The 13,550-nt window shown below is 37.1% G+C and overlaps 2 protein-coding genes across 2 annotated transcripts in view; one reads left to right on the top strand and one right to left on the bottom strand.

The window, feature by feature from the left end:
* dhx29 (DEAH (Asp-Glu-Ala-His) box polypeptide 29) overlaps window positions 1-739 on the bottom strand; it is a 55,708-nt gene extending 54,969 nt beyond the window's left edge. Inside the window, exon 1 of the mRNA XM_039750351.1 lies at window positions 249-739. Within this exon, the coding sequence (XP_039606285.1) occupies window positions 249-384 (136 nt within the window). The 5' untranslated portion in view covers window positions 385-739. The remainder of the gene's footprint in view (window positions 1-248) is intronic.
* An 83-nt stretch (window positions 740-822) lies between these two features.
* The window catches only part of mtrex (Mtr4 exosome RNA helicase), a 105,150-nt gene continuing 92,422 nt past the window's right edge, over window positions 823-13,550 (top strand). The window contains exons 1-3 of the mRNA XM_039750352.1: window positions 823-985; window positions 4,371-4,523; window positions 8,357-8,423. Coding sequence (XP_039606286.1) covers window positions 888-985; window positions 4,371-4,523; window positions 8,357-8,423 — 318 coding nt within the window. The 5' untranslated portion in view covers window positions 823-887. The remainder of the gene's footprint in view (window positions 986-4,370; window positions 4,524-8,356; window positions 8,424-13,550) is intronic.

Genomic DNA, 13,550 nt, shown 5'->3' on the forward strand with positions numbered 1-13,550 from the left:
CCTTCTACTACTGGAAAACGAGCTACCCAAAAGAGCGATGTAAAAATGCAGGAATCCTTTGGGTCGGCGCCGGCTATGACGCTTAGCTGCCTTCACATCTGTGATTACAGACTTTTGATTTGTAAGTCTCTTTGGATAGCAGTCTACTACAAACGAACAGATCAAAAGTAAATACCACCGCATCTATTAGACTACATACACACAGTATCGTTATGTTAAATTACATTTATTAATTCAAAACTTGGCACCTTTAGCTTTGCCTTCCTTTGGAGCAGATTTTCCGACCGGTTGCCGTTTCTTAGCTGGGGTCGTCGTGGGAGCTTCAGTGGCTGATGCTGCAGTTGCAGTCGGCGGAGTTTCGCTTTTCTTCTTTTTCCCCCCCATGTTAAACACAGTAGTTGTCACAGCCGCACGGGGTGTATTACCTTTATTAATTCAAGAAGGCATACACCACGCTAAACCGTGTGCTTATCGTGTTCAGTTAACTTAGATGGTCCTTGGAACACAGATCTCAAAATTATAACCGTGCTAAACAAAATCGCAAAAAGTGTTTGTTTAATTTCTACATGTTTATGGAAAACCAAAAAAAAATCCTCTCTTCCAATTTACAACTCACAAGTTCCAATCAATGACCCTGCTAGACAGGTCAAATGTCACCCTACGGGAAGTGACGCTAAAACTAGTAATATAAACGGGAGTAGCCAAATGAAAATGCAAACAAATTAGTCTTTAAAGTTCTGAGTGACGATTTTTTTATAACAGTCAGATAGACATTATAGATACAAAATAAACCGGAGTTCAAACAACAGCGCAGTCAGAAAGTCATTGACTGGAAAGCCCGCCCTTTCCTGTACCCAGGCGGCATTGTGGGATTGCAGCGTGGAAACATGGCGGACGCATTTGGGGATGATCTGTTCAGTGTGTTCGAAGAAGAAAGCTCAAGTGGGAAGAAACGGAAAACAGAAGACAGCAATGCCAAAACGGGGTATGAAGTGAAGCGCATTGAGACGCTTACTTTTGTGTATTTTATGACATCGAATTAATTGATTTCTGAAGACTGTACTTGCTACTCACGTGTTTGCTCCTTTGCTATCACCATACAAGCAAGCAAACTTTATTTACAAAGCACATTTAAAAATAACATTGTGTTTGTCAGAGTGATGTACGTATAACAGATAGGAGGCAAGAAAAAAGAAAAACTGAGTTACGAACCATATAATCATTAGCAGAGACAAATATAGACCTAATACAAAATGTGTGTGTATAAAAAATGCAGCTAGACATGACATAAAGTAAATAGCAGGTGTATCCAGATTCAAAAGCCAACGAAAAAGGGGTGCGTTTGAGTCTGCACAAGTCATAACTTTTCGTTCCGTCACATTTTATGTAGTTCCTCTCGTTTGTCAGATATTTTATGTTCTTATTAACCTGGGGAAACCTGAAAGTTGGTGGCAGGATTGGCACTCCAGTCACCATTAACAAACTCGCACTGTTCCAGTGTGGTGCTGAGATGTCACCCGCTGCACTCGGGTCCCAATCTAGGTGTGTGCGACAACGCGCTATCAGAGAATGCGCCCAACCTTTCTGTCTCTCTTATTAATAAGGATATTGGGATAGTTTACTATTAGCTAAACAAACGAGCTTGATGGAGTGAATGGTCATGTCTCGTTTGTCAAATTTATTATATAGTGAACTAAAACAATACTTGCCATCGCTGTCTAGATTTTAAGAGCTCTAGGTTGAGATTACAGCCAGTGTGTTTGCCGTTTTTAGTTATGCCGACTGTCGGTCCTCTGTATATTAGCCTTACATGAGTAAGTGTGCGAGGGCGAGTTTTGCTTCGATTTATTGTTATCGATCTTTATGCTTTGTGCCCTTGACTGGTAGAATAGGCTGTGTTAATCCTGCGGGTCTGAATTAATAGGGGTTTGGAAAATAATCGTATCAGTATTTGACACTGTGACTATGAGCAAGTCACTTCGCAGGTAAAATGTGGGGAAAAAATGTTACCAATTGCATCCTTCAAATGTGGCAACTCGCCTTGGATAAAGGTAGTAGCCAGAGATCAAGTACTAATTATAATCATCATTCTCTTTTGAGTTAGTTGTAGAAATTGTGATGTAATGTTATAAATCTTAACATGTTATCTATGGTGGAAGGTAAGTCCAAGCATTACATTTTTGTCACTGACTAACTGTGAAAACCTGAGTAATTTACTTGAGCTTATTATTATCTATACTAATAAAGGCAAAGCCCTTACTGACTCACTCATCACTAATTCTCCATCTTCCCGTGTAGGTAGAAGGCTGAAATTTGGCAGGCCCATTCCTTACAGGTTACTTACAAAGGTTAAGCAGGTTTCATTTCGAAATTCCACCCGTAACGGTCATAACTGAATCCCACTTACATTCATATATACAGTACATCCATAGCCTGCAGCTCGGTCGCTGTGTGAGGCGGAGTTGTCCTCCATCCCCACGCCTCCCACGTAATTGGCTGCCTACCCATATAAGGCCGTCTGTCACTTCGGTCTCTTCATTCCCTTCCTTGCTTCGCCACGGTATTCATGTCTCCTTGCTGATAACTGCAGCCTTTTTATTTAATCCTCGGCTTCTCCGATGTTTTATTGTGCTGATAACTGCATCCTTTTTATTTAATCCACGGCTTCTCTGCTGTTTTATTGTTCGTTTATTACGCTTATAGTTATTGTGTAGGTATTTTAGACTTACTTTACATTGTTTAGGTACCCATTTCTTTTACCGTTCCAACCGTATCCCCATTAACATGTCTATCAAGGTGATCACCATCGATCAAAGAACTGTCACTTACTGAGTGGTTTCCATGCCCGGAGATGCCACCTTCCTTTTCCATTCTCTGTGTTACATATTGCACGGCCATATCAGGCTCACTCTTGATATCCGGAGGAACATTGTGTCTTATGTATTGAATGACTGGGACAGGTTCAAGGTGTGGACTGATGACGGTGCAGGAGATAATTCTACTACACAGGAACACTATAAGAGTGAAATGCTTAAGCCCTTCATCTATGCTTCTGCATGTGAGTTGATGACTGCCGCTGAATTGTTCGGTTGTCGCTTACAAAGTGTACCGAAATGGCCAAATATTTTACAGCTTTGGAGAACCACCAATGCATCTTAACCATCTTAGATTCACAGGTGAAGATTTGTGTAGTGGACACTTTGATGTTTATGAATGTTTCAACTCTCAAAAGCTGAATGCGAAGTTATCAATGAAGCCAGTTGCATGCTTACAACGCTTGGCAGATGCCGAATGTCACTTCATCACAAGTCCTGCAAATACTAACATAATTGAAGCAAACCATGAAACTCAAACCGATTATGACAGCAGCAATCCAAGCTGTGAGAAAACAGGAAAAAGGAGGCGTGTCGGACGTCATGGTACATTTTCTGATGCAGCTAGATGGAAACAACTTTGTGACGCTGCCACCAAATACTCTCAGAAAAATCCAAAAGTTAAGAAACACGCTGTCGCTAAATACTCGCAGGCAAATCCACAAGTTCATAGAGACGCTGTCGCTAAATACTCCAGGAAAAATCCACAACTTAATAAAGACGCTGCCGCTAAATACTCACAGGCAATTCCACAAGTTCATAGACACGCTGCAGGCAAATCCACAAGTTAATACCGGGAATGCCTGTTAAACATCTTAGATTCATGAGTAGCGATTTGGGTGGTGAACACTTCGATGAATGAAACCTGTTATCTTTACAGCGGTTGACAAACACGAAATGTAACTTGAACACAACACGTCCTCCAAATACGAACCTGATTGAAAGAAATAATGATAATTAAATCCTTGATGACAGCAACACTCATAGCAGTGACAAAACAATTACGTTGGCAATTATGTTACATTATTTTTAAAATGTTTCCTTTTTTTTTTCATAACTTCTTTAACACACTACTTCTCTGCTGCGAAGCGTGGGTATTTTGTTAGTTACTAATAAAATAAAAAGGTCTATGGTTTTAGTACTACATATGATGGTATTTGCTGTAAAATTGGAATTGTTTCTGTATATTAAGGATAATATTTTAAAATGGTTGGGTGTTTTGATGTTTCTGACTATGACAGAAACAAACCATTTAAGATATTTTTGACATTCTTTTTGAGGCCTGTTAATCCAGGATGATTATGGTCAGCCTTCTTAACTTTTATTACTAGCTTTACTAAGTTAAATCTGTCTTGTTTTTAACATTTTTTGTCATCACTTTAATTTGTGCTGAAATGACAGTACCGTAATGGGTTTACTAGTCTGAGATTTACTAAAGTAGTTTTTCTTTTTTTTGGTTTTTTTTTTTTTTTACTTTTTTTGTCTCATTTGTTTAAGGAAATCACAGCATGGAAAACCTAAAATTGATGTTACTGGAGTTTCTTCTAGAGGAAAGAGAGATATCGAAGATGATGGGACAAATGATGGGACAAGTGAAGTTGTATTTGGCAAGAAGTCAAAACTTGAAACCATTTCTGCTGAGGATGTTATGTAAGAAACATGTTTAAACTTAGCTTAATGTTGTTTGATGGTTATGGGGATGACATTTTGTCAGATGTGACTACAGCCATGTAAAATGAATTTAATGCTGAAGGTAGAGCTGCTGTTTAACATTTTGTAGTCATGAGGGTTGAAACTGAGGGTGAATACAGCTGTGGCTGCAGCACTAATATGGAGTAAGATCGCTATCAAAAGTAACTCGTAATAATTTAAGATAAAATTTACATTTCACATGTCAGTTTCGCTTGCGCTTCTGAAAGTTACGTTTGCTTCTGAAAATTGAGTACAGTTCTCAAGCGTGAATAAAATGTCAAAAATATGTCCTTGGATGCATGACGCATTCCCTATTGAAGAAGAAAATCATTTGTTACTACGCATGTGCCACAAAGATGGAACGATGGAGTTATTTGACAGTGATCCTATTCCATATATATGGGATAAAGCTTTGGTTGTCGGTTCAGTTGCCACCTCGTTGTTTCGTTTTTGTGATTTAACTGGAGATCTGGGGGACCGGAATTTTTCTTAGAAACATTTAGTGAACGTCTGTGGGCAATCAGCCCAGGCTGTGGCACTAATCCATCACAGGGGTGCGCCATTGGACCCTCAATGAGTCTTTGGGAGGTCTGGCATAAAGCCCACGGTGATATGGGGAGAAAATGACCATTTCATGTGAGCCCTGAAGTTATTCGCTTCTAGCCAGTTTCTTATTTACACAACTTCTGCCAAGCAGTTACTTATTCAATTTTAAGAACCAGTCAGAATATTCGGCAGCATAAAAAGATATTGACGTGCTTTGCTAAAACGGGCTCTTTATTTGAAAAAAATCAGTTTTCTGCATTTTATACCTGATCGGATACAAAGGAGTTGCATCAAATTGGACCAACTTAATTTTCAAAGTTTTGTGAGAAAACATATGCCTTTGTTAAATGGTAGTTCAGTTTTGCCCAGCTCAATGACAAACTTGGCACACTGTCATATCTAATGAGTAAGGTGTATTCTGATGTTTAATGGGCACAGTAAGTATTAAGTGATATTGGGCTGCCCTCATTTTCACAGTTCTACGACAAGACAGATGTCTTTGTTATATATGAGTTGGTTACATAGGTCAAATTGACAGGCAAAGTTGGTACATTCCCATATCTAATGAATACAATTAGATGTTTATTGGGTATTGCAGAGGGTTACAAGGCATTAGGCTACAGTTTTGAGAAAATGCAGATGTCTTTATTAAGTTGCAGTTCAGTTTTGCACAGACTAATGTGAGTATGTGGCTGAAATTGATTTTCAAATTTGTCACATTCCCATTTTTAATGACTAAAATTATAATTTTGATGTTTAACAGGAGCCATAGAGAGTTGTGCAGCATTTTGCCATCCTTTTTTTCATATCTTTGTGACAAGCTTTCATTTTTATGTTGCAATTGAGATTTGCCTGGCCCAAAGTGAGTTCGTTGGTCAAATTGGCTGGCAAACTTGCCATATCCAACAAATAGGTTTCACTGTGATGCTCAATTGCCATTGTAAAGGTTTAAATGTCACTAGACAACCCTAATTTTAATAACTTTGTGACAGGATGGATGCCCTTTTAAAATTTCAGTGTTTCTTGTCCCAACATGGTTATATGAGTTATACTGACTGGCAGAGTTGGCACATTGTACAGTACAGTTGTAGCCAGAAATTTTGAGAATGACACAAGGTGCTGTTTGTGTTTTTAGATCTTTTTGTGAGATGTTTCTATGGTATACTGAAGTGTAATTATAAGCATTTCGGAAGTTTCAAGGGCTTTTATTGACGATTACATTAAGTTTATGCAAAGAGTCAATATTTGCAGTGTTCGCCCTTCTTTTTCAAGACCTCTGCAATTCGCCCAGGCAGGTTGTTAGTCAACTTCTGGTCCAAATACTGATTGATGGTAGACCTTTCTTGCATAATCAATGCTTGGAATTTGTTAGAATTTGTGGGTTTTTGTTTGTTCACCCACCCATTTAGGATCAGCCACAAGTTCTCAATGGGATTAAGGTTTGGGGAGTTTCCTCGTCATGGACACAAAATTCTGATGTTTTGTTCCCTGAGCCACTTAGTTATCACTTTTGCCTTGTAGCATGGTGCTCCAACATGTTGGAAAAGGCATTGTTTGTCACCAAACTGTTCTTGGATGATTTGGTACCATTCTTTATTCATAGATTGGGATCCCCGCTGACATGGAGAAGACTTGAACACTCCCATATTTAAATTTATCTTCCATTTATTGACGTAATTTACAGTTGTTTGGTTTGTTTTTTTTTCTAAATATCCCTCCATTATAAGGGCTTAACATTCTCCACACTTAATCGTTACTCTAACTCAGTACTTCCATTGCAAAATCGTGACCATTAAAAAAAAAAAAAAACTCACTTAAAAGCATTTCTGTCACAAGGGGGTTTGCTTCAGAAGTTTTATATTTTGCAAAGCTCCTGATCTTTTGTCTGTATTGTAGTTTTTCTATATATTCATATACTCCAAGGGTGGCTGGGGTCATAATTCTGTGCCTCCAACCCCAAATCTATAACCAAGAGTGCCAAAATCCTAAGGTTGGGAACATTCCACAACATGCTCTCCTATACACATATAACAAACATATGGACACTCGCCTAAGACTTAATGTAAAGTTTAAAAGTCGCTACCATTAATTTCATGCTATTGTTAATTACATGTTGTTATTGTTTAATTTCATTTTGTCGGTTTTATTTTGTTTTTTTGCATTTTGCCCTTTGGAGCCACTGTATGGGGGCTGAGTATTGAAGTATGATTGCTGTCAAAAATAACTCCACCATTCTACCTTTGTGGCACATGTGTAGTAACAAAAATCAACTGTTTCTTCCTTTATAGCAAATGTCTTGTGCGTCCAATGGCCTATATTTGACACTTTGTTTACGCTTGAGAATTGTACTCATAATTTTCAGAAGCTAGCGTGACTTTCAGAAGCACAAGCATATTTTTAGGAGAAAACGTAATTTTCAGAAGCGTAATTGACGTGTGAAACGTAATTTCGACTTAAATTATTGCTAGTTATTTTTAATAGCGATCTTACTCCATACACTAACATCATTGTGTAATGACCTCCACCATGGATTCATGGCTTTCTTTACTGAAGAAGGAGTGAATTAATTGAGTTGATTAATAATTTGCACAATTTTGTAATGCTTCACAAAATCAGAATTGTTTTCTTTTTTGTATTAAAATACATTTGTGAAGACTCAAAATAATGATAAAATGTATTACTTTGAAAGATAACCATGTTTCCAACTACTCCCTGAGTCCTGTTTTTTTTTTTCTCTCTTTTTTGTTTTTCTCCCAGAGTAATCTGCTGTGTCATTCCACCCATAAATGCTTTCAGCTTAATTCATGAGAAAAAATAGCAAACTTATAGCAAATTTCATTTTTGTTTTTCCTTGAAAAGTATAGATTGATACAACACACATTTTTGCATATCTTGCTCATTACTGTTTATTCCCAGTGGAAGCTCACACAATAAGGTACAAAGTGATTGAAATATGTTGCAATATGTTTAATTGTGAGTATATAGTTTTGGTTTTGGAATCCATATTTATCTGAATTTTTCAGGCAGTTATTCATGATTACCATCCATAGATATGTACAAAACAGACTACTGTCATTTTGTTGATGGAAGTTCTTCCTTGTAATGTATGTACAGAATATAATACATGTGTCCAATAATCTACATAGAATATATAGAGATTATTTTTTTTTAATTAAGTTTCTTAAATAAATATGGCTTGCCTGTGTAATATTTAAAGCAATTTTTTATTTTATTTTGTTACTTAGTCTGACAGAGCTTATGCCAAGAGTGAAAGTGCAACAAGTTGAGACAGTGGAAGGCTGCACACATGAGGTAGGAAAAATGTTATTGTGGAATATAAATTTAGATTTTCTCAGCTCAAGTTCAACATTAAAAATTATTCATTGTGTGTTTGAAAAATGTAAAGTACTTTGAATCTTTTTCATTTTATCATCACTGCATCAGGTGTACATTAGAATTTCTTTCCATCCACCATGCACTTGGGTGTGCATAGAGTAACATTAAATAAATAAATTATTTATTTTACTTTTATGTTCACAGTTCTATTTTGAAACTGAACTTTCTGTCAAATTAAAATTTGGAAATGAGCAGAGAACTTACAAAATCCCAGCATTTATTGTTTTGATGCCATTGAATAGGGTGAACAAACAGTGCTGTCTCTGGCTATCGGTACTGAAGGTTAAGAACTGAATAAAAAAGTTATGTTTAACTTTATGAAAGAACTATGGATCATTTCTAAGAATTCTTAAGAGAAGGCTTATTTTGTATTTGAGGTAGAGTCAAAAAAGAGAGGGCTGAAAATTAGCCAGGAGAAAACTAAATATATGATCAGTTGGAAATTAAGGAAGAGCAGAAAATATAAGAAATATTACAATAGAAAGTTAAGAATTACAGAACATTAACACATTTTAAGTACCTTGGGTCTATTATTAGAGTGAAAAGTTGGTTAACCAGCAAAATTAAAGCTACAATAAAAGCAGCAAAATAATTGCAGTGCATTTAATAGTAAAATCAAGTGTACTCCAGAACTTTCAAAGTAAACCTTTATAAAGCTTTCTTTAGACAGGTTGTATCAAAGGTTATAAATGTGGTGCATAACATAGGTGTATGAGAAAATGTTACAAGTATGGGAATTAAAGATGTTGAGGAAAATCTTTGGAGGAGTATATAAAAATGAGAAGAAGAAAGACTAAAGAATTAGCAAGTCTTTATGCACAACCAAACTTCGTAGCATATATTTAGATCATCAAACTAAGATGTATTGGGTATGTAAAGAGAACAGAAAAATAGAGAAGTCTTAAGAGAATATATAAAGGTAAAATTGAAAGCAGAAACAGCATTGGCAGACAAAGGAAATTATATATAGAAGATATTTAGGAAGATCTTAAATGTCTAGGCATTTGTGGTTGGACAAGAAAGGCCAGTGATAAAGAAGAATGGCCATGTGTCCTGCAAGAGGCCAAGGCCCACCATGGATTGTAGAGCCATGGAGTAAGTATGTATGTAAGAACCATTCCTGCCCTTAAACTAACTAGGATGCAGTGCATCAATTTTGAACAAACATTCTTGATGGCATATTGTTTGCCAGTAAGTTATAATTACAACATATTAATAGCTAAACATGAACTTATCTGATCTTTCCTTTTACTTACTGATTTCATAATTATTGTATGGTAGTTTTAGTTCTTGTTACTGTTACATAGTTTGAAAATTATAGACTTCTATGCATTTAGAGAAAATATGTTAACATTACACTTTAAATTTTCTGCAGCTGCAGTAATTGTGTCCCATTTTTAGTACATAACAAAGGTCGAAGTCTCTTTATTGTCAAGCAGTGCCACTCCTCCCCATTAAAGTAGGTAAATTTAGAAAGAGAAGCCATGGGGGGTGGTGGGGGATAAACATGTTATTGAGTATATTTGTTGGTGAATAGCTACGGCTAACAAGGATATGTGCTTTGATTTGTGGTTATTTTAGTTCTAATGAGGTGTTTCATGCTTTTTCTCATTTTAATTTTACATTTAAATCCCAGAGTTTCAACATTAATAGCTGATGTTGGATGATACTTAAAGCAAACTTCCAGGTTCTGTCTGTTAACTAAATTTTGATGGTTTCAAAGTCTCCTTAGAAGGTTAGTGGGATTACAATGGAAGAGATTGTTGTGGAATAAAAAGTACAAACATTATGGCTATAAAATTATCACTTGACTCAGGTTAGAAACTTGACTTGATGGTTATAATTAACATACTGTTCACTACACAAACACACACAGCCACATTAAATATGAGTATATCCTTTTTGAAAGAGTAATTGTAGGTAAATTGCATTTTGGAAAAAGTTGTAACATCAAGGATTTCCTGAAATTGATTTTGTATGTTACAGATTGTTTGTTTTGAAAACTTAGTACTGAGAGTTACAGATTTCATAAAACATATTGCCTTTTTTTTTATATTGTATATTTTTACAAATATGGCTAGCTGGGTGCTTGTTGTTTGAGTTCACCTGATTTAAACAGACAATATTGCATTGTTCAGTGCATGAATTGAAAACAATTTTTTGCAAGACTGAAGGACAAGTAGAATAACGAACTTACTAGTCCTGGCAAACATATTGTAGCCCATTCTGTAAATTATCATACATGTAAAGATGAAGAAAATTGTGTGTTGTGGTTTAGCAGTTAGTATCACACATATCAGCTAACAGATTCTTAGAATTAACAAATTTAGTCCTTTTTTCTTTTTAAACCGGCATGATAACAATGTGGTTTGGGATTTGAATCGCACACCTGGTCATTGTCTACATGAGATTTCCTCTAGATACTCCAGTTTTCCTTCCTTCGTCTTGGCTCTGTGTGAGTGTGTGCATGTTTGAGGTTTGTGGTGATACAGTTAGGTCCATAAATATTTGGACAGAGACATCTTTTTTCTAATTTTGGTTCTGTACATTACCACAATGAATTTTAAATGAAACAACTCAGATGCAGTTGAAGTGCAGACTTTCAGCTTTAATTCAGTGGGGTGAACAAAATGATTACTTAAAAATGTGAGGCAACTAAAGCATTTTTTTAACAATCCCTTCATTTCAGGGACTCAAAAGTAATTGGACAATTGACTCAAAGGCTATTTCATGGACAGGTGAGGGCAAGTCCGTCATTATGTCATTATCATTTAAACAGATAAAAGGCCTGGAGTTGATTTGAGGTGTGGTGCTTGCATGTGCAAGATTTTGCTGTGAACGGACAACATGCGGTCAAAGGAGCTCTCCATGCAGGTGAAAGAAGCCATCCTTAAGCTGCGAAAATAGAAAAAAAACATCCAAGAACTTGCTACAATATTACAAGTGGCAAAATCTACAGTTTGGTACATCCTGAGAAGGAAAGCAAGCACTGGTGAACTCGGCAACGCGAAAAGACCTGGACGTCCACGGAAGACAACAGTGGTGGATGATCGCAGAATCATTTCCATGGTGAAGAGTAACCCCTTCACAACAGCCAACCAAGTGAACAACACTCTCCAGGGGGTAGGCGTATCAATATCCAAGTCTAACATAAAGAGAAGACTGCATGAAAGTAAATACAGAGGGTGCACTACAAGGTGCAAGCCACTCATAAGCCTCAAGAATAGAAAGGCTAGATTGGACTTTGCTAAAGAACATCTAAAAAAGCCAGCATAGTTCTGGAAAAACATTCTTTGGACAGATGAAACCAAGATCAACCTCTACCAGAATGATGGCAAGAAAAAAGTACGGTGAAGGCGTGGAACAGCTTATTATCCAAAGCATACCACATCATCTGTAAAACACGGTGGAGGCAGTGTGATGGCTTGGGCGTGCATAGCTGTTAGTGGCACTGGGACACTAGTGTTTATTGATGATGTGACACAGGACAGAAGCAGCCGAATGAATTCTGAGGTGTTCAGAGACATACTGTCTGCTCAAATCCAGCTAAATGCAGTCAAATTGATTGGGTGGCGTTTCATGATACAGATGGACAATGACCCAAAATATAAAGCCAAAGCAACCCAGGAGTTTATTAAAGCAAAGAAGTGGAAAATTATTGAATGGCCAAGTCAGTCACCTGGGGCCTCATGTATAACGGCGTACGTAGAATGCGCACTAAATTGTGATGTAAGCACAAAAGCCGAAATGTGCTTACGCACAGAAAAATCTAGATGCAGGAATCTGTGCGTACTCCAACGTCCGCGTTCTTCCGCTCCATAAATCCCGGTCAGTGTGAAAAGTAATGCTTGTGCATGTGCCTTCTGTCCAGCCTCAACTCTTCCCAGAATTGTGCCTCTTTGAATATGCAAATCAATATAAATCTCCCTTAAGCTCAGCCTTCTGTGAAAAGACAGTGGGAAAAGCACGGGGGAACATATAAGAATTTCAGAAAATACCAAGTGGAGGCCAAGAAAAAACATACTATTTGTTTATTTAAACTGTGGTATAATCAACAAAAGGAAGTTGACATAGCGTGTTGGAGAAACTTGAAAGCTCACGTTCACAAAGTCGCACAGTGCCGGAAATAAAAAAAGGAGTTGTCAGATATCAAAGTTGCTGTGAAAAGGCGAATCGTAGCCCACTGTCTGAGTGTCATATGAAAGCTTATTAGGATACAGAGGAAAAAAACAAAATGTCAACTTCAATTTTGAAATTTCCACTTTAATCATGTAGTTTATTTTGTCATTAAAGTAGAACATCATAAACATCATCTTAAAATCGTTTAATTAACCAGTTTCCCAAATCCCATCGTAATAAAAGTAGCACGTTAAATACTTTGTTTTGTATGTGATTTTCTGTGTGCTCTATGTGTGTGAATCACTACTTGCTTCTTAAACCGGCTCTATTACATTCGTGATATTACAACTCTCTGAATAACTAAAATACTGAGATGTATACGTGATATCATTTTCATGATTATAGGAGTTAAAGCACGTTATTAAACATGGGTTTCACGGCACAGTGATTGTGCGCGACCTTCAATGAAATTATTTATTGCAGCAGTACTCATGGGCGGCTCTAGGCTTGTGGCGGCCTTGGGCAGAGAAAAAATCGGTGGCCCCTTCGCCTGCCAATGTCAATATGGTATCTTATGTACGGTGGATGACTACGTCCGTTGTGGACACTGCATAGCCGCCTCGTCCTCAAGACACAAGCGTTTAACTTTTGTCGAAATTTGCTCCTTTGTTTTTAGCTGTGTCGTTATTTTCTCTTTCTGTTTTATATTCGATATATATTGGCGTGGCTGCCCCTGCAGTCCTTGCCTTGCTTTCTCCAAGTAACCAATCGCCACACGATCAGCTCTGTAATAGACGTTCAGTCATCTGTAAGCTTAGAGCGCAGATTCTTCAAAACGTTTTAGGGAACATTGAAATATCTTCGTAGTACAAATTTAATTATTCTATTCTTCACACCAGTCCCAGTGAAGACAGAGATTATTTA

This window comes from Polypterus senegalus, chromosome 4 (assembly GCF_016835505.1).
Source record: "Polypterus senegalus isolate Bchr_013 chromosome 4, ASM1683550v1, whole genome shotgun sequence".
Taxonomy (NCBI): domain Eukaryota; kingdom Metazoa; phylum Chordata; class Cladistia; order Polypteriformes; family Polypteridae; genus Polypterus; species Polypterus senegalus.